Below are 21958 nucleotides of genomic sequence, written 5' to 3' on the forward strand. Positions count from 1 at the left end.
GATCCAGGTCCCCTCCTACCTTAGTGACCTCACAGGGAAGCACTGCCACTCCCCCTGCATGGATCAGAATTATCCAGCAAAGGGGATATTGGCCATAACTTTGCCTGGGAGCGTCGTAGGCGGACGCCAATGCTCTCATTGTGACAGTTATGAATTTAGCTACAGAACGAGGGGACTCATGACCTGTCTGCCAGTTCCCCATTGGCTGATATCACGCCTGGGGCATTTCCCAATGTCCTGCTCCCATAAAAAGGGGGTGCCGGCATCGTCCACATGCGGAGACACCATTTTTATGGTTGCCATATTTATCGGAAATATGGCTTGCGAGATATGAACCATTTTTTACTGGAGTCGTTCTGTCTGCTAGTTCCATAGCCTTGCTAATGAGATACAACTCTTGTTACAGGGTGACGGCAGGGAGTCATCCTGTGTCCTTTGTCCTAAAGCCACCTAATTTCCATATCACAGGACATGGCCATGGAGTTTGTTGCTAAACCAGTTGTGTGAAGGAAAGGGGGGTGACACCAGGAGAGGGCTTCCTGACATACTTGAATATCATGATTTATCGTCATATCTCCGGATTTACCTCACAAGGCCGCTGTGGAGCTCTATGCTACCTGCAGAGAACACTCATCTCCGCAGCATAAATTGACATGCTGAGGCTCGGGAAGCTGCGCCACAGGTCAGTGTATGCTGCGGAGAAAAGAAGCACATTGGGCATGGGATTTCTAAAAATCCTTCCACTGTGCTTCTACTGCACAATGCAGCGTTATGGACGCAGGGAAAACACTCTGCGCCCAAAACGCTGCAAATCCCGATTGTGGGCGCACAGCCTAAAATGCTACAATGGATGAATGGATAGATGTCAAACAAATATAACGTCCCACCCCCTGCATATTCTAAGCTGGCGCCCTTTAGTGCCTTTCATGTGGCACTAAAGGGTGCCTAGGCTTGTATTTAGCCCCCCAAAAAATTAATTAAAATAAACGACGTGGGGTCCCCCCTATTTTTGATAGCCAGCTAGGGTAAAGCAGACAGCTGTAGCCTGCAAACCACAGCTGACAGCTTCACCTTGGCTGGTGATCAATTTGGAGGGCTCCCCAGGCGTTTTTTAAAAAAAAAAAAAAAAACGTGGGGTCCCCCCAAATTAGATCACCAGCCAAGGTGAAGCAGACAGCTGGGGTCTGGTATTCTCAGGGTGGGAAGAGCCATGGTTATTGGACTCTTCCCAGCCTAAAAATAGCAGGCCGCAGCCGCCCCAGAAGTGGCGCATCCATTAGATGCGCCAATCCTGGCGCTTCGCTCCAGCTCATCCCGCGCCCTGGTGCGGTGGCAGACGGGGTAATATATGGGGTTGATACCAGCTGTAATGTCACCTGGCATCAAGCCCTGGGGTTAGTGATGTCACGGCATCTGAACAGATACCCGACATCACTAACCCAGTCAAGAAATAGAAAAAAATAAAGCCAAAAAAAAAATTTATTTGAAAAAAAACTCCCCGAAACATTCCTCTTTTACCAATTTATTGTAAATAAATAAATTTCGGTCGCTGTAATCCATTTTTGAGGTCCCACGCCGTCTCTGGATCTTCTAGAATATGGGGGGCACGTTCAGGGAACGTATCCCCCATTTTCTGGAAGAGCAAGCTCTCCATGAGCAGTGTGGGTGCAGTAATCTGAGAATACTGCACTCACACTGCCCCGGTCCAACCTAGGGCAGAGTGACCTGCAGTAACCTCATTCCAGAATATGAGGGGCACGCTCACAGAACGTACCCCCCATTTTCTGGAACAGCAGCCTCTCCATGTGAGGAGTGTGGCTGCAGATCACTGCACTCACCCTCCCCCGGTCCACAGTGGAGCCTGTGCATCAGCGACGTCAGCAGGATCCCTGCTTGCAGGGATCCAGCTGACAGCCGCTGTCTGCGCATGCGCCGCCAGCATTCAAGAGAAGGAGGCGGCGTGATCGCGGGGCCGGAGCACCAGCAGACAGGTAACGTATGACCGGGGGCTGGGGGGGGGTGACGGAGGGTGACGGGGGGACCTGGGGACACCTTTCTGCCGCATGTGACGTGTCACATGCGGCAGAAAGAGTAGGATGAATGCGGCCGCCATTTTCTACGCTCCGGAGGGGGGAGGGGGGAGGCGGCTCTGGAGACCGGAGGGGGCTCCGGGGACCAGAGATCTCCGGTGTACCGGAGGAGGGGTCAGGGGGAGGACATTTCCCTCCGATCTGAAATGTTTGATCATTTCAGATCGGAGGGAAATGAATACAGAGCCGGCGGCGGCGGCAGTTTTCAGCGCGCGTCGGCGCCATCTTGGATTTTCCGGAGGGGGGGTAGGGGTGGTGGGGGGACTCTCCGGTACCGGGGGCTTTGGGGGCACTAGAGGATTATATTTATTTCTCATCTGACATGTTTGATCACGTCAGATGAGAAATAAATCAATTTTACCGGCCATTTTTTTTTTTTTAATGTTGTCGCCGGTATACGGTGTATACCGGCGATCGCATTAACGGGGTCCAAAAAAAACACCCCGATTCATAATCTTGGGGGTCTCAGCTACCTCCGGTAGCTGAAACCCCCGAGATTTTTCGTCACTGGGGGGCGCTACAAGCTTTTTCCGGCCTGACGTCTCAAGACGTCGGAACAGAATAAGTACCCTGTTTTTCCGACGTCTTGAGACGTTAGGCCGTCGCTATGGGGTTAAAGCACCACTCCAGGGGTTAAATTAAAATATACAATATCATATACATTTTAAGCACCACTCCAGCAATTTTTTTTTTTTTCAAACTGTTGATGCATAGAAAAGGATATAAAACAGATGTAAAATAATTGACACAGAGATGTCATATTGTTGACAATACGGATGTAAATTGTCTTTTTTTTCTAGATGAAAAGTTGACAACTCTTCATACACTTGTCTGAACCTGGCCCAACACAATGATGAAACGCTGATTGTCAGGGGTTTCTGAACCCAGACCAGCAGTGATCTGATGAGGAATACTGTGTTAGCTTTAGATGTCAGTTATTATCACACATATCACGCTTCTAAGCACCAAAATTGCCTTTTACGAATAAAGCAAATCAACAATGAATTAACAGTTGATCATTACTGATTGTGCCGCCATAAAGATTATCGTTTTCGGCAATACAATTTTGAACTATAAATGATACTGAACAGTGTGACTGAATACAGAAGATTTTGGCATTTTTGTCCAGATTGACATTTACAAACCTGGTCACCTATTTTATGGCCAGCCTTCCACATATATTTAAAGAGCTTTTCCATTTTTTTAATGTTTTTTAAACTTCTAATTTTGTCCACCAAAGAAGGGAATTTTGTTTACTTACCGTAAATTCCTTTTCTTCTAGCTCCAATTGGGAGACCCAGACAATTGGGTGTATAGGCTATGCCTCCGGAGGCCGCACAAAGTATTACACTAAAAGTGTAAAGCCCCTCCCCTTCTGCCTATACACCCCCCGTGCTCCCACGGGCTCCTCAGTTTTGGTGCAAAAGCAAGAAGGAGGAAAAAAATTATAAACTGGTTTAAAGTAAATTCAATCCGAAGGAATATCGGAGAACTGAAACCATTCAACATGAACAACATGTGTACACAAAAAAACAGGGGCGGGTGCTGGGTCTCCCAATTGGAGCTAGAAGAAAAGGAATTTACGGTAAGTAAACAAAATTCCCTTCTTCTTTGTCGCTCCATTGGGAGACCCAGACAATTGGGACGTCCAAAAGCAGTCCCTGGGTGGGTAAATAATACCTCATAATAGAGCCGTAACGGCTCCGTCCTACAGGTGGGCAACCGCCGCCTGAAGGACTCGCCTACCTAGGCTGGCATCTGCCGAAGCATAGGTATGCACCTGATAGTGTTTCGTGAAAGTGTGCAGGCTCGACCAGGTAGCCGCCTGACACACCTGCTGAGCCGTAGCCTGGTGCCTCAAAGCCCAGGACGCACCCACGGCTCTGGTAGAATGGGCCTTCAGCCCTGAGGGAACCGGAAGCCCAGCAGAACGGTAAGCTTCGAGAATTGGTTCCTTGATCCACCGAGCCAGGGTTGATTTGGAAGCCTGTGACCCTTTACGCTGGCCAGCGACAAGGACAAAGAGTGCATCCGAGCGGCGCAGGGGCGCCGTACGAGAAATGTAGAGTCTGAGTGCTCTCACCAGATCTAACAAGTGCAAATCCTTTTCACATTGGTGAACTGGATGGGGACAAAAAGAAGGTAAGGAGATATCCTGATTGAGATGAAAGGGGGATACCACCTTAGGGAGAAATTCCGGAACCGGACGCAGAACCACCTTGTCCTGGTGAAACACCAGGAAGGGGGCTTTGCATGACAGAGCTGCCAGCTCAGACACTCCCCGAAGTGAAGTGACTGCTACTAGGAAAACCAGTTTCTGCGAAAGGCGTGCGAGAGAAATATCCCTCATTGGCTCGAACGGTGGTTTCTGAAGAACCATCAGCACCCTGTTCAGATCCCAGGGTTCCAACGGACGTTTGTAAGGAGGTACGATGTGACAAACCCCCTGCAGAAACGTGCGTACCTGTGGAAGTCTGGCCAGGCGCTTCTGAAAAAACACAGAGCGCAGAGACTTGTCCCTTAAGGGAGCCGAGTGACAAACCCTTTTCCAATCCGGACTGAAGAAAGGACAGGAAAGTGGGCAAGGCAAATGGCCAGGGAGAAAAACCCCGAGCAGAGCACCACGACAGGAATATTTTCCACGTCCTGTGGTAAATCTTGGCGGACGTTGGTTTCCTAGCCTGTCTCATAGTGGCAATGACCTCCTGGGATAATCCTGAAGACGCTAAGATCCAGGACTCAATGGCCACACAGTCAGGTTGAGGGCCGCAGAATTCAGATGGAAAAACGGCCCTTGAGACAGCAAGTCTGGTCGGTCTGGTAGTGCCCACGGTTGGCCGACCGTGAGATGCCACAGATCCGGGTACCACGACCTCCTCGGCCAGTCTGGGGCGACGAGGATGGCGCGGCGGCAGTCGGCCCTGATCTTGCGTAACACTCTGGGCAACAGTGCCAGCGGAGGAAACACATAAGGGAGTTGAAACTGCGACCAATCTTGAACTAAGGCGTCTGCCGCTAGAGCTCTGTGATCGTGAGAACGTGCCATGAATGCCGTGACCTTGTTGTTGTGCCGGGACGCCATTAGGTCGACGTCCGGCATCCCCAAGCGGCAACAGATCTCCTGAAACACGTCCGGGTGAAGGGACCATTCCCCTGCGTCCATGCCCTGGCGACTGAGAAAATCTGCTTCCCAGTTTTCCACGCCTGGGATGTGAACTGCGGAGATGGTGGAGGCCGTGGCTTCCACCCACATCAAAATCCGCCGGACTTCCTGGAAGGCTTGCCGACTGCGTGTTCCTCCTTGGTGGTTGATGTAAGCCACCGCTGTGGAGTTGTCCGACTGAATTCGGATCTGCTTGCCTTCCAGCCACTGCTGGAACGCTTTCAGGGCAAGATACACTGCCCTGATCTCCAGAACATTGATCTGAAGTGAGGACTCTTGCTGGGTCCACGTACCCTGAGCCCTGTGGTGGAGAAAGACTGCTCCCCACCCTGACAGACTCGCGTCCGTCGTGACCACCGCCCAGGATGGGGGTAGGAAGGATTTCCCCTTCGATAATGAAGTGGGAAGAAGCCACCACCGAAGGGAAGCTTTGGTTGCCTGAGAGAGGGAGACGTTCCTGTCGAGGGACGTCGGCTTCCTGTCCCATTTGCGTAGGATGTCCCATTGAAGAGGACGCAGGTGAAACTGCGCGAAAGGGACTGCCTCCATTGCTGCCACCATCTTCCCCAGGAAGTGCATGAGGCGCCTCAAGGGGTGTGACTGACCTTGAAGGAGAGATTGCACCCCCGTCTGTAGTGAACGCTGCTTGTTCAGCGGAAGCTTCACTATCGCTGAGAGGGTATGAAACTCCATGCCAAGATATGTCAGCGATTGGGCCGGTGTCGGATTTGACTTTGGAAAATTGATGATCCACCCGAAACTCTGGAGAGTCTCCAGAGTAGCGGTGAGGCTGTGCTGGCATGCCTCTTGAGAGGGAGCCTTGACCAGCAGATCGTCTAAGTAAGGGATCACTGAGTGTCCCTGAGAGTGGAGGACCGCGACTACTGTAGCCATGACCTTGGTGAAAACCCGTGGGGCTGTCGCCAGGCCGAACGGCAGTGCCACGAACTGAAGGTGTTCGTCTCCTATGGCGAAGCGCAGAAAGCGCTGATGCTCTGGAGCAATCGGAACGTGGAGATAAGCATCTTTGATATCGATCGATGCAAGGAAATCTCCTTGAGACATTGAGGCGATGACGGAGCGGAGGGATTCCATCCGGAACCGCCTGGTCTTTACGTGTTTGTTGAGCAGTTTTAGGTCCAGGACAGGACGGAAAGACCCGTCCTTCTTTGGAACCACGAACAAATTGGAGTAAAAACCGTGACCCTGTTGCTGAAGAGGAACAGGGACCACCACTCCTTCTGCCTTCAGAGTGCCCAGCGCCAGCAGAAGAGCATCGGCTCGCTCGGGAGGCGGAGATGTCCTGAAGAATCGAGTCGGAGGATGAGAGCTGAACTCTATCCTGTAACCGTGAGACAGAATGTCTCTCACCACGGTCTTTTACCTGTGGCAGCCAGGTGTCGCAAAAGCGGGAGAGCCTGCCACCGACCGAGGATGCAGTGTGAAGCGGCCGTAAGTCATGAGGAAGCCGCCTTGGTAGCGGCACCTCCGGCGGTCTTTTTAGGGCGTGACTTAGACCGCCATGAATCGGAGTTCCTCTGTCTGAGGCCTTTTGGACGAGGAGAATTGGGACCTGCCCGCACCCCGAAAGAACCGAAACCTCGACTGTCCCCTCCTCTGTTGGGGTAAGTTTGGTTTGGCCTGGGGTAAGGATGTTTCCTTTCCCTTGGATTGCTTGATGATTTCATCCAATCTCTCACCAAACAAACGGTCGCCAGAAAATGGCAAACCGGTTAAGCACTTTTTGGAAGCCGAATCTGCCTTCCATTCCCGTAGCCACAAGGCCCTGCGTATTGCAACCGAATTATCGGCTGCAACCGCCGTACGGCTCGCAGAGTCCAGGACAGCATTAATAGCGTAGGACGCAAATGCCGACGTTTGAGATGTTATGGAAGCCACTTGCGGCGCAGACGTACGTGTGAGTGCGTCAATTTGCGCTTGACCCGCTGAGATAGCTTGGAGTGCCCATACGGCTGCGAATGCTGGAGCAAAAGACGCGCCGATAGCTTCATAGATGGATTTCAACCAGAGCTCCATCTGTCTGTCAGTGGCATCCTTGAGTGAAGCCCCATCTTCAACTGCCACTATGGATCTAGCCGCCAGTCTGGAGATTGGAGGATCCTCCTTGGGACACTGAGTCCAGCCCTTGACCACGTCAGGGGGGAAGGGATAACGTGTATCCTTAAGGCGCTTAGAAAAACGCTTATCTGGACAAGCCCGGTGTTTCTGGACTGCCTCTCTGAAGTCAGAGTGGTCCAGAAACATACTCGTTGTACGCTTGGGGAACCTGAAACGGAATTTCTCCTGCTGAGAAGCTGACTCCTCTACTGGAGGAGCTGAGGGAGAAATATCCAACATTTGATTTATGGACGCGATAAGGTCATTCACTATGGCGTCCCCATCAGGAGTATCAAGGTTGAGAGCGGCCTCAGGATCAGAATCCTGATCAGCTACCTCCGCTTCATCATACAGAGAGTCCTCCCGCTGAGACCCTAAACAATGTGATGATGTCGAGGGAATTTCCCAGCGAGCTCGCTTAGGCGGTCTGGGACTGCGGTCCGTGTCAGAGACCTCACCCTGGGATCTATGAGACACCCCGGGAGGACATGGTTGTTCCAACTGAGGGGAACCAGGGGGCAATGATTCCACAGTGCCCATGGTCTGAGATACCGGTCTGGACTGCAAAGCTTCCAGTATCTTAGCCATAGTGTCAGACAGCCTTTCAGTAAAAACTGTAAACTCCGTCCCTGTCACCTGGACAGTGTTAGCAGGTGGTTCCCCCTGGGCCACCCTTAGCAGAGGCTCCGGCTGAGTAAGTGCCACAGGGGCCGAGCAGTGCACACAATGAGGGTCAGTGGAACCTGCCGGTAGTGAAGCCGTACATGCGGCGCAAGCAGCATAGTAAGCCTGTGTTTTGGCACCCCTGCTTCTTGTGGGCGCCATGCTGTTGTCTCCCCTGAGCAACCCAGGAGGGTATATAGCCAAAAATCAACCGTGCACTATACAGTGTAAAGTATAGCCTATAATCATATAATCTATAAGTACACTTCTGCACAAGTGGGGCCAGCACCAGAGGTGCTACTTACCGGCCGCTCAAAGCGGTTGTGTGGCCACCAGAATCCCTGCCTGGGTCTCCCAGAGCTTGTCTCCCCTCTCCAGCGTCAGAAGAGCTGACAGGAATGGCTGCCGGCGTCCTGAGGAGAGGAGGGGGCCGTGGGCGTGCCCTAGAAAGTGCGGGAAACTGGTGCCCCACTGTGCACAGTGAGGGGGGTGGAGTATGCAAAGCATGCTCCAGCCCTCAGTGCTGACATTCTGTACAGCGTCCCGCCCTTCCCCTGACTGGCAGGCCTGGGGGCGGGAAGAGAATGAGACTAGGCCGCAAAAGCCGGGGACTAGAGTTATAAGCGCGGCCGCCGTATAAGCTCGGTCGGCGCGGATGTCCCCGGCGCACTAACAGTCCCAGCCGCGCCGCATGTATAACAATGGCAGCGGCGGTCAGCGCGGTAGTCCCCAATACACTACACACCAAGCCACGCTGCAGCGTGTGATGACACAATTGCGGTCAGCGCCGCGGTCCCCGGCGCACTAACACACCCAGCAATGCTGGAGTGTTTCTGTGTGCAGTCCCCACGGGGACACAGAGTACCTCAAAGTAGCAGGGCCATGTCCCTGACGATACTCGGCTCCATTATCCAGCAGAGTCCCCAGGGGCTGTGGATGGAGCACGGTCTCAGTGCCTGGAGACCGATTAGGATCCCACTTCACCCAGAGCCCTAAATGGGATGGGGAAGGAAAACAGCATGTGGGCTCCAGCCTCCGTACCCGCAATGGATACCTCAACCTTAACAACACCGCCGAAAAGAGTGGGGTGAGAGGGGAGCATGCTGGGGGCCCTGTTATGGGCCCTCTTTTCTTCCATCCGACATAGTCAGCAGCTGCTGCTGACTAATCTGTGGAGCTATGCGTGCATGTCTGCCTCCTTCGCACAAAGCAAAAAACTGAGGAGCCCGTGGGAGCACGGGGGGTGTATAGGCAAAAGGGGAGGGGCTTTACACTTTTAGTGTAATACTTTGTGCGGCCTCCGGAGGCATAGCCTATACACCCAATTGTCTGGGTCTCCCAATGGAGCGACAAAGAAATGTCCTCTTTTGCTTCTCGCCGCGGTTCTGTGTTTGTTGATAGGTTGCTGCAGAAAAGCTACGACTACTGCATGTGACTACTTAATCCAACCAATAGGCTCAGGTGATGCTGATGTAGGCAGCAGGAGATCACTGAGCTTAGTGATTGGCTGCAGCATGTACTGTAAGTAAAGACCAGAAAGCAGCAGTGAACCAGCAGGGAGTGAGTATATCTCAGATTAGTATCTCTACAGTGTGAAAGCCAGGGGAATGCAAACATAATTCCTGGAAAACCCCTTTTATAAGGACTACTCTCCTATAAAGATGGGATAAAATGTCAGTCTGTAGTGTGCACTAATGATGTACCCCGGATATAGATGTTTTAGTTTCTCTTACGTACAGGCAAAACACATGAGAGAGTATAAATCTCCTACCTTAACTAAAAAAAAGGAAACTCCGTAAGTGCGTAGAGACCGGGCAAGCTTCACATATTTCACTTTCGCTTCAATTTCCGTCATTTCCCCACAGTTTTTATGTTCCTGGACAAAAAAAAAAATCAAAATGGGGAGTTTGAAAACAAAAAAGACATCAGTAAAATGATTGTGTGCAATATAAATTTATTACTAAAGAGGAGTTGTTCATCAGTTTCATATAAAAGTGTCAAAAGAATGCGAATCACCCATAATCGGGTCCATAAAATCTATTCAGACTATGGAGAGTGCAACGGACCAATAACACAAAATCAAAGATACATGGATACATAAAAAAAAAAAAAAGAAAAGAAAAAAAACACATCAAAACTGGCCTGAAATGTGTATCTCTGAGTAAGGGAAGATAAACAATGCCAGGAATACTACTTGAAACACTAAAAAAAGAACTGTACCTGAAATATCTTTTTCTCTGCTCCTCTCTGCTTGATATATTCCTTAGGAAGAAACTCCTTCAAGCTGAAATAAATATGAGATTTACTAACAACTTATAAAAAATAAAAGCAAGAATATTTTGACCTACAAAAAAGGTCATAAAAGCAAATCATACATACAGTCTGAAATTGTAACTACACTGTCTTTCTCCATCGTTTCATTGGGGGACACAGGACCATGGGTTATGCTGCTGTCACTAGGAGGCTGACACTAAGTAAACAGAAAAAGTTAGCTCCTCCCCAGCAGTATAACCCCTGAGCCAGAGGCGGACTCAATCAGTTTTTTGCTTAGTGTCGTAGGAGGCTGATGTGGGCCGACTGGGCCCTCTTCAGCCACTTGATTTTTTGCGTATGTTTTTTCTTTTTTCTCTCGGCGGCGCTCGTCGCTCTCATCTGTTGGAATTCTCTTTTTCTGCAGGTATCGTTTCTCTACCTCAGCCCTCGCAGCCCGTGTGGGTACCACTCCCCTGGGTCGCAGAAGCTTGAGTTCTCGGGCCCTCTTCCCCGTCCAATTCCACGGTACCACTCCCGGGTTGGCACGCTGGGCTAATCCTTCCTGGGCACCTCCTATTCACCCTGCGGTATCACCCCAAAGGGTGCAAGGGGCATACAGCAGGGACTGGACCTCGCAGCGCGTCTGGATGATGATGGGGCCCGCAGCGCTGCTTCACTACAGGGGGCTCCCTGCCCCCACCGGCGTCCACCTCCCTGCCTGCCTGCCTGCCTGCCTGCCTCACCCTTCTGCGGTCCGCAGCCTGCACACTGGCAGAGGCTACGCCGCCGACCAGGTAGGACACCCCCTCCGACCTTCCCCCAGGCGGTTACAAACTATAGGCCCCGGTCCGGGCCTACTCACCGGGCGCCCCGGCCACGTCCTCTCCCAGCGCTGGAATCCACACTGACGGCCGGTGCACGGAAGTCGCTGCCGCGCCGCCGCCCCCACAGGTAGAACCGCCGGTTTCTACATTACCCTGCGCTGGCTGCTTCTATTTAGGCTCCGGCCTGGGCCTAGTCACCGGACGCCCCGGGCCGCATCGGGCGACAGAGCGCACGCACTGCCGCCATCCGGTCTTCGCAGCTGCGCCGCAGCCACCGCTCGCTGGCAGGACAGCCGGCCGGTACCCTCCATGCTCCGGCAGCCTTCAAAATTTAGGCCCCGGCTTCGGCCTTGTCCCCGGCGTCCTAGGCCCGCCTCCTGCCGCAGCGCGATTGGCCGCCGGCCGCTCGGTCTCCACCCTCCTCCCAGCCCCAGGCATCACAGGAGGGGGCGGTGGAGGTTTTTTCCCGCTCTCCTCGGCCCCCCCCCTCCCCACCTCCAGCCTCCTCAGCATCCATTTTTAAAAAAAAAAAAAAAAAAAAAAAAAGAGACTGACTATAGCAGTTCCCCTAGTCTGCGGATTGCTGAGGCTACAGCAACCCTCATATGGGAGAAAAAGTAGCCAACATTAGCCACGTTCTCTGAACGGTAGTGGTTGTTTCTGTTTCTTTTGTCATGGGCTCAGTTTATTTCAATATGTAAAGGTAGACATATATGTATATATATGTATATTAACTCTTACGAGCACAATACAGGTTGAGAATTTAATTAAAAATTATGGGATTTGTTTGATTCAATGGGAATTTTTTCTGCAGCATAATGTGTGAACCTGTCTTTTCTTGGACCATGACTCATTGTTTGAGATCCTACATGTGCTTTTTTATGATGGTTGTAAATTGCTCTTTTTATTCTTAGTAAAAACATACTTTTTGATATTTGCAAAAAGTACATGGTTGCATTCAAGACTCCCCCCCTTTTTTCTTTGTGGTCAGGGTTATTGTTTGAGTCTGCAATATAAGTTCTAAATAATGAAAATCTGGAAGTGGTTTTTTCTATGTACATGTATATATATATATAGATATATGTATATTAACTCTTACGAGCTCTTATTCGGGTTCTTGGTTTGCATAAGAGGTACAGTTGGTTTAGGGCTGTTCTCTCAGTTATTATTGCCCCGAACGTTGTCACATTAGTGCTTCCAGCTTCCGCGGCCCCTGGCACTGCACGCACCGGTATCCCGCACCGGCAGGCGGGTTGGCGCCCTCTCTCAGACCCCGCATACCCGTGCTGACGTCCCTCGGGTGGGTGCGCATGCGCTGCGTCCCCGGGCTGTCGCTCTGCCGTAACCATCCGCAAGACTGGTGCATTCCCCCCGGTGAGTTGGGTCCCGTACTAAGGATCTTTTCCTCTGCCCAAGGCGGACCCGCCAGGTCTCGTCTTCTGCGCCCCCAGGGTTCACCTTACTCCCCAGGTCCAGACTGCCTCTCCTCTAGTAGTCTTTCGACCTCTCGGGGATGGCCCAGGCGTTTCCACCTCTGCTGGACTTCGAGCAGGAGTACCGGGATGTTTGGCGCATGACTAATAGCCGGGTAAGGATGGGGAGTCAAGCCTTAAAGGTACGGACAGTCCTTCTCTACGTGCACGCACCGGGGGAGGTGAGTCCCGTACCAGGGACCTCACCCGCTGCTCGAAGCGTACCCGCCAGGTCTCGCCTTCGGCGCCTCCCCCTGGTTTTTCCTTCATTCCCAGGTCCAAAGCTCCCGCTCGTCCAGAAGCCTTCCGACCTCTCTGGGGATAACCCAGACGTACCACCTCTGCTGGATTCCGAGCAAGCGCCGAGGTTCGGCGCATGACGATTAGCCTGGAAGATACGGTGAGTCAGACCATAAGGCCACGGATAGTTCTCTTCTCCTCTCTGAGCACACAGGTCTCCTTTAAGACTTTTCTAGAGGACCCATGATGTTTGTCAGTGGACATCCAATAGTTCGCAGAGCTACTGCTCCTTCACAGACATCAGCCAGACTGGACGTTACCAGCGGTAAGTCTTGTTATTGTCTTTATTCATTCTCCAAGGGGCTCCGGAGAGAAGTGGCATGCCCCCCTGCGATCGACCCGCCAGGTTGCCTCTTGGCTTATCATCCCTAAGGTGACGTCTCTCAGGGACTACACGGTCTCCCTACGCAGAGGACTACATTCCATCTCTGCCGATCAGAACTGGTTGACATCTTCGGTAAGTTCCTTCTCATCATAGCCCTGGCACTTTAACAGCTTCACGGCCTGAGCCTATAGCAGCAGTGTGACCACACGTCGAGGCCTCTGCCTCAGGAGCTGGATCACGGAGGCGACATCTAAAGAGTCGCTGACCTTCCTTCCGCCTTTAGGTGAACGTCCCTTCGGACATAGGTTAGTCCAGTGGATCCCCTAGACTACGTGAGGGAAGTGTACATCTCTCCCTAGGCTACGTGAGGGAAGGGCACATCTCTTCCCAGCATCGGCCCAGACGCTCAGGATCGTCGCCTTCACCGCTCGGCTCCTGTCCGTTCGAGCCGCAACCGTCACGGCGCCTCTATCTCTCATCGTCATTTCTCGCTACTAGGGCAGCTGCTCCACCGGTTGGAGTCCTTTCAGATCCCGGCCCGGTAGATCATCCCCTTAGGCATGTTTTTCGAGACCGCCATAGGGAAGTTACTCTTCACGCTGGAGTAGTTTTCCTTCCCCGCACCAAGTTGGGTTCGATAGGTTAGTCCGCAGCGGCTGGGGGAGGTGATAGCGGTGGTACACTTACCGGTGTTCATCCTTGCCCTTCCAGAGGTCCCCACGGAAGAACGGAGATAAGTAGCCTCCGTCGGCCCCGGGGGATCCGCCTTTCCCTTACTAGTGGACCAGCTTTCGTGTCCGGTCCCTGGGAAGATCCCCTCTCCGTCTCCTCTGGGGAATAGCATCAACCATTACCAGTCCCCTATGCTAGGGTGGGCTTGTCCACTTTTTCACAGCACGATCCCGAGGAACACCCCCTATGTGTGGTCTCCCCTTCAGCATTCCAGGATTTCAGATCCATCCGGTTAGACTGGTTACGTTTTCTTCACTGGGGCGAGGTTGTTCCGGTCAGGTTCCAGTCGGTCCATGACACAGCGGTGGCGTGCATCATCCACCAGGGAGACGCAGGAAGTGTCGTGAAAAAGGAAGAGGTCTAGAAGATCTTGCTCTGGGCCGGATCTCGCGCTCTCTAATCTCAGCAGTTCACATCCCTACGTCTCCAGCCAGATCTACGACGAAGGAAGACCTCCAGTCGTGGTCCTAATTGCCCCCCGATCCAGCTTTCTAGTCAACGGCGCGTCTAGGGTGCCCCCCTTTTCTGCGCTAGGTGACGACGCCCTCGTCCGGCTGAGAGGCCGGTTCATTTATTCATTTTCTTGGGCATCTGCCTACGGCTTCCCATGATCTCGAGCTTCTCAAGAGGGACCGAGGCAGAGGGTGGCTATGGAGGGGCCCAGGCGAGCATAGTTCACAGAAGTCACTTAATCCACTCGCAGAGGCCCTGTGGCGCTTTCCAGACCGTCCAGTTCTTCCGTGTCGAGTCCTCTCTGCCACCAGGACTTAGAACCCCTAAGTTTCCCGACCTTAAGAGCGGATCCCGGGTCCTTGCTCGCACAGGCCGGTTGGCAAGAAGGATGCAGACAATGTTGGAGACCGGGGAGCTGGTTCCCTCGAAAATGTATTACCACACGTGTGGAATTCCTCCGGGGTGTAAAGAGCACATCTTCTTTCCTCTCTCTCTCGCTCCTTTCCTGCACTACTGCCATGCTGACAGTCAGATCTGGATGCGGCTTTCTAGCGCGTCCCTCTGAGGGCCTGGTGTCGACGCGGTCATTTCAGTTCAGAGGCTTATCACTTCTCGTCCCACGACCAAGGTGTTTCACGCAGAGAAGCGTCCTTTTGGCTCGGCGGCATCGCCGTCCACTAGTGACGTGGGACCTTAATCTAGCGATGGGTTCACCTCACGGCTCTCGGTTTGAGCTTTTCCGAGGGCTTCTTACTCCCACATGTTTGGATAGGTGGGCTCCTCGTGACCGTCTCCTTGTCTCAAGGGGCATCAGGGCGGACAGCTCTCTCTTGTTGCCTTTGTTCCCCCCCTTGTTTTCCAGGTCCTCCAGTAGGGCAAGGGGGGTGCTCCGGCCACTACCCTCCCTTCGGTCCAAGGCAGCCCGCCTTCCTTCCAGATAAGGTGTTTGGGGTTTCGGGTTCGGTTCTAGTACCTTCTCTCAGCCTGAAAAGAGCCTAGTCCGTTCCAGGACGGGTACGAGCCCTCAGTAGGTTGTGCCCTCAGGACCGCACTTTCGGTCTACTCCGACAGTCAGTTCATCTTTTCAGGACAGTTCCTCTTTTCATCCGGTCCCAGGAGGCGCATGCCGGCGCCCAGGGCTAAGATTTCCATAGGGATCCTTCCGTCATAGGTGAAGCCTACTGCATGGAAAACGGACCTCCGCCGTTTTTTTCTACCGTCCAAGGAGAGTCTCTTGGATGATTGGACTACAGACGTTGACGGACCGAGGTCTGCCGGGCCTCCTACTGGTCTAGTAGGCAGACCTTTACTAGTTCCTATCAGATCACACCCAAGCTTTGGCAGTGGCCAGTCTTGCCGTTATCTTTGCGGGCGGCAGTAGCACACCTGTAACAAGGTAGGTAATTGTAGGTCTGGGTCAAGCCCGATTGGAGGTAGCGGTTTCCTACCGATCTCCGGTGATGGTTCTCTTCCCACCCAGGGACTGCTTTTGGACATCCCATGGTCCTGTGTCCCCCAATGAAACGATGGAGAAAGATAGATTTTTGTGTACTCACCGTAAAATCTCTTTCTCTGAGTCTTCATTGGGGGACACAGCACCCACCCTGCTTGTGTTTTTTGGGTTACATTTTGCCGGTCTGTTGCCTCAGTGGCCATATTCCAGGCCATTGGTCGCACGTCTATTTGATTATAGTTTTTCCTTGTCTTATTCAAGATTGTTTGGTTCTCCTCCTACTGCTTGTGCACTAAACTGATTGAGTCCGCCTCTGGCTCAGGGGTTATACTGCTGGGGAGGAGCTAACTTTTTCTGTTTACTTAGTGTCAGCCTCCTAGTGACAGCAGCATAACCCATGGTCCTGTGTCCCCCAATGAAGACTCAGAGAAAGAGATTTTACGGTGAGTACACAAAAATCTATCTTTTTTTCTTAAATATCCTCCAGGCTTTTCAAAGCAATTTTTTTTATTTCATTACCTTTTTTAGCTTCCTTCTCTACTGAACACTATGATGTAGTGAGGATTCATTGCCAAATTCATCTCTTTTGAAGTGCTACTCAGCAAGATGTACGGTCAGTCAGTGTACAGCGGAAAGGTCCATCGGAGCTGCTCTATTCCCAATGTCATAACTCTGAGAATTTCCCATAATCTGTTTAAAAATAGTGTATACATCTTGCAGAGCAGCAGATAAAAAGAGGTTGTAAAGGGGCATTGACATTGCAATGCAGCATAATATTTGGGAGAGAAGAAAGCAAACTAAGGTGATGATGAAGTACGTTACAAAACTAACTTAGCAATGCATGAAGGATAATAAAAAAAAAAAAAAAGTTTACTTACACAAACAATTTAAAGATTATTTAAAGGAAATCTGTCAGAAGGTTTTTGATACCTCATCTGAGCGCAGCATGTAGGCAAAGTGATACTGAATGCAACAATGTATCACTTAGATTCTTAGCTGTGACCGTTCTGACAAAATCAAAGATGTCAGATAGTGAGAAAAACATGCATATGTGTCTTTTATACTGTGTGTAAATTAACTGTGTATCTGAGATTATATATATATATATATATATATATATATATATATATATATATCTCAGACACACACACACACACACACACACACACACATACACATACACACATACATGCATGCATACATACACATATACTGGAACTCGCTACTTCAACACGTCAGACTATCTGCTACACTTGCAAGCTTCAAACGGAACCTGAAAACCCATCTGTTCAGAAATGCCTATAATCTACAATGACCTCACTGCTTCACTACCGTGCGGAGCTGCCGCCCGACCACCGTGCGGAGCTGCCGCCCGACCACCGTGCGGAGCTGCCGCCCGATCTACACCCCACCTACTGTCTCCTCCCCAAAATTCTATAGAATGTAAGCCCGCAAAGGGCAGGGCCCTATTCCCTCTGTACAAGTTTGTCTATTGTAACTTGTATATGTGTTCTGTATGTAACCCCCTTCTCATGTACAGAACCATGGAATTAATGGTGCTCTATAAATAAATAATAATAATATACACACATGGGTTTTTTTTCCCCAGACACACACATCTCACTATCTGTTTTGGCTTCCTAGATGATGCTACCTTCATTTTATACACAATCATCTTGGCTCTCTCGTACATAAATTTGACTTGCAACTATTTAGCAAATGATTCGTTATGCAGATTCTTGTCATGTTTCTGCATTGTTACTATATTGCTCCTGGTGGTGGAAAACCTTTTTCTTCCTGTATACTACAAATTACAACCTGTTCTCACATTCCCTAATAGCTCAGTGTGTTATTAGGTTGATTCCCAAGTGAAAGGTCAATGGTTCAAATTGAGGGACAGCCATAAAGATTTCCTAGGAAAACAGAAAGCATCATCCAGCCTATCGACAGTGGTCTCTTTGCCAAGAAAATTGCCACACTATATCATGTGAGAGCCATGACAGTTAAAAGATCACATAATGCAATCCATCCATTCAAAAGCCAAGAAGTGGACATCCAGGCAAAATACCAGAGTCAACAAATTGACTCATCACTAGGTCTATCTCTTTTGGTGCGACAAACCCGGTACTGGAGGCAGCTCGTATGCTTCATAACAGTAAGATCACAGACGTCCATGCAAACACCATGCGATGCACTTTACACAAGTCTGGAATGGTGGCCCAAAAAAAGTGCAGAAGCTTCGATTTCAATGTCGTCATAAGAAGCGTCGACTGAAGTTTACAAAAAAAAAAAAGTGTGAGAATTGGACAGTAGAAAACTGGAAACAAGTGATTTTGAGAGATGAGATGGAAGTCAATAGACTAAGCTCTGATGGGTGAAAATAGGTCTGGAAGAGACCAGGAAAAAAAGGGCTAACTGACAGAAATTGAAGCAACTGTCAAGGTTGGTGGAGAAAGAAAAAACAAGACATTTGGTAAAACATTTGTGACTGTGTCGTGGGTCGCAACACAACACTGAAGATAATCTTGTTGCCGGTTAACCCTAGCCTACACCACAAGATAATATAAAATATGATGAGCTCTGAAAAATCTAGCGGATTCAGCACATCAAGAAACAAGCCCAAAGTAGACATAATGCTGTAGGGTATTACTGTTGCATAAAGGATTCCAAATTAATATTCCTCAACAGTAAAAAAACATACTCTAGTTTTACTTACTCCAAGAATCCAGGTTTATGTTTAACTTCCACATGAGGTCCAAACTGAATCTGGGTTTGTATTCCCCCAAACTCACAGGCCTTGTCAAATGATACGGGGTGAGAACCATTCAAGATGTCATCTCGAGCCTAGAAAATGAAAAACAAGAAAATCATCTCTCTCTACTAAGTATCCAATTCATCAGGCCTCTCGCGTACATGAGAACAACCGGAAAGGTCAGGAAATGGTGGACATATCCATCCAAAAAAAACCAAAAGTTACAATACCAGAACATGTCATCGGTGTTCTTCCTCTGGTCTCAGTAAATTACCTGCACATACAGCAAGTTGAGCTGTACCGGATCCCTGGAATCCACATTCTGATCTGAATAGAAGAACTTTCTGCGGAGAAGTAAGGTTTCATTTTCATCAACTCCCTGCTCTCGAAACGTTCGGCTGTGATCGAGCCAATTCACTGAAAAATTATGTAGTGGAATCCATTAGATCTTATTTGGCCATTATGGAAAATAACCTTTAGAAAATAGTGGAAAAACAACCATGGGGACCAGTGCAGTAGATTGGACAATACTATGGCTGCTCATACACGTGTACTATGATATGCGTGGAAAACGAATAGAAGAGGGATCATGTAATATGAGATGTAATGATGTTCCTCTCATCTGGTTGATCACTCACACTCATCCTCTGTGTGAAGCTTAGCTTTCAGTTTCTCCATTTTCTTCTCATCCCGGAGGAGAGTTCTATCCTTTTTCAGGGTTCCAGTTGGCTCTTCTTTCTTTTCTTCCACAGTCTCCCGGATAAGAGAGTACTCCTCATAGTTTGTAATTCCTGCCAAAGAGTATGCCTAAGTTAGGGCCATCCTAGAATAAATTCACACCTGCAGATTTGTTTTGTGATTTACCCCAGAGGAAAAAAAGACTCTGTTTTAATAATGAAGATTTAAGAGAGAGGCGTACATCTGCGACCACCTATTCATTCATTCTATACTTAGATGCAGGGAGGGAAAAGTGATGTAACCAACATCAAGATATTTATGACACCTCCTGGTTGGAATATTCCTTTAATGCAGGGGTCGGGAACCTTTTTAGCTGAGAGAGCCATGAACACCACATATTTTAAAATGTAATTCCAGGAGAGTCATATTCACCAGAGGGAGCGGTGGTGGTGGAGCGGCTCAGAAGGTCCCAGGAGGCAGAGTAGGCGATGCTGCGGGCATGGAGGATGGGGTGTCGTGACTCAGGAGGGTCAGTGTGCAGAAGGTCGGCGATACTGATGCTGGCTCATGGGGTGTCCCGGCGGTGCGCGACATTGATCTGCCGGCGTGTTACTATGAATCTCCCGCAGTGGACTTCAAGAAAATGGCTGCGGCCAACTGCGGGGGATTCAAAGCAGCCCACAGATCAATGGCGCCCCCGCAGTATCGTCAACCCTCTGCTACCAGTTTTGGGGGGAAAACAATGTGTCTTACAAACTAGGTGATTTGTCTACGAGCCAGATGCGGCCATGAAGAGCCACAATTGGCTCACGAGCCATAGGTTTCCGGCCCCAGCTTTAACGACATAGAATAACTTTTCACAGCAGCAGTTCTAGGTACATCTATCCAGAATGTGCTGCAGTTTCTTCTCTCCCAACGGCACATGAGCACAAAGGGCTCAGATATATTATAAATATATATATAATATAAAATAAAAACAGATGACTCATTGGAGATGTAAAGTGTTTGTGTGTTATGGGGCATCAACAAACCAAAACTCCTTAAACAAAAATATTCATGTTCGGGACAAAATAAAATGTAAACATAGATTCAGATGTGCATGATCATTGGGAGAGCAGATATTTGTCTGGTCTGCGATGTGACATTGTATTACTGCTTGTGTTTTGACCTGCTCATTTGCTTTTTAGTAACGGTCTCACCTATTCGGCTACAGATGGTCACCAGAAGTTCTCCCACAGTCTTGGAGTCATCAACCATAATCATTTTTGCGGCTCCATCTAACATTCGAATCTTCTGGGGTCGTTGTTTCTTCTTATACTCCAAGACATCCTAAGGAAAAGAGCAATAAACGGAGTTAGAAAGTCATAAAAACAGCGGAAGTAATTTCTCAAGACGACCGCAAGCCTGGGCCATAATAACATGATAAATGCCGAAAAAACTGAGCATTGTGACGGACTGATCAAGTTCTGGAAATATCAGTTGTTACATTAAGAAGCGCACCACTATAGGATAATAGTTGTATTTACTTATGGGGGGGTCTTACTATTTTTAAGACCCTGCCTGCATTGTCTCTATAAGTCAGAATTTATAGGAGATGTTAACCTGCCATTTATTATCTTCAATTGATGCTCTATGGCTAACAGCTCATCTCCTTGATCGATAACTAGATCTTAAAGGGATTTGATTACCATGTAATTGCTACCCCATCTTACAATAGCATGAAGTAGAGGCAGAGACACTGATTCCAGCAATGAATCACTTACTGGGCTGCTTGGTAAAATCAGTGGTGGGGGCAGAGTAGTCTAGAGCTCATGAATATGGATGGATACAAGACAACAGGTTTGTTCTAGTGAATCTCCTGCTGATAAAACAGTAATTGTATCAAAACTATAGCCAGCAGCCCAGTAAGTGGCACCACTGGAATCAGGGTCTCTGTCTGTGGATTAGGATGCTCTCAGATTAGGAAGAAAATAAACTGGTGACAGATTAACTACAATGCCTACAGAGAATCTGAGGTAGTCTGAGACACACCACCTGTCTCCCCATTGGTTCAGGTTTAGATCTACTCTCAACCCCTGCTGCTCTGTCTCTTTTGATTGGCTGCTATGTATAGACACAATTTTTAATAGAGAAATTAGAATTATTATGAAATACTGATTATTACTAAACCACCAGAGAAAGTGGGAAGAACATGTACAGTCTATACTGAGGCAAATGAAACACAGCAGCCTCCTGTATTGCTGAGCGGCTGTTGCAGCGTACTGCAGCTTATCTCCCATTCATGTGCATGTATTGCAGTACACCACTTAGTAATATATGAGGATGCTGCATTCTGCCCCATCTATGGCCCATATCAGGCGCTTCTGGAGCAAAGGTCGGCTGATCTGTGTGGATGCTAGGTGTCAGACACCCAACATTGTTAAATACTGGACAACAAATTTAAAGGGAATCTGTCACCAAGTTTTTGCTCCCTCATCTAAGAGCAGCATAATGTAGAGAAAGAGACCCTGATTCCAGCGATGTGTCACTTACTGAGCGCTTATCGGTCATTTTGATAAAATCAATGTTTTCTCCGCTGCAGATCTAGCAGTTATACAGAGCTCATGAATATGCCGGACTACCTTGCAGCACACCAAGTAGTCCTCTAATGATAATCTTCTACTGATTAAACAGTGATGTTAT

The 21958-nt window shown here is 49.5% G+C and overlaps 1 protein-coding gene across 2 annotated transcripts in view; it reads right to left on the bottom strand.

Moving 5' to 3' along the window:
- TLN2 (talin 2) overlaps positions 1-21958 on the bottom strand; it is a 406458-nt gene that overhangs the window by 200901 nt on the left and 183599 nt on the right. For both annotated transcript variants that reach the window (XM_075345523.1, XM_075345524.1), the window contains exons 5-10: positions 20476-20605; positions 19237-19389; positions 18873-19015; positions 18563-18690; positions 10255-10318; positions 9806-9910 (exon numbers count right to left, since the gene is read on the bottom strand). In XM_075345523.1, coding sequence (XP_075201638.1) covers positions 9806-9910; positions 10255-10318; positions 18563-18690; positions 18873-19015; positions 19237-19389; positions 20476-20605 — 723 coding nt within the window. The remainder of the gene's footprint in view (positions 1-9805; positions 9911-10254; positions 10319-18562; positions 18691-18872; positions 19016-19236; positions 19390-20475; positions 20606-21958) is intronic.

This window comes from Anomaloglossus baeobatrachus, chromosome 4 (assembly GCF_048569485.1).
Source record: "Anomaloglossus baeobatrachus isolate aAnoBae1 chromosome 4, aAnoBae1.hap1, whole genome shotgun sequence".
NCBI classification, from domain to species: domain Eukaryota; kingdom Metazoa; phylum Chordata; class Amphibia; order Anura; family Aromobatidae; genus Anomaloglossus; species Anomaloglossus baeobatrachus.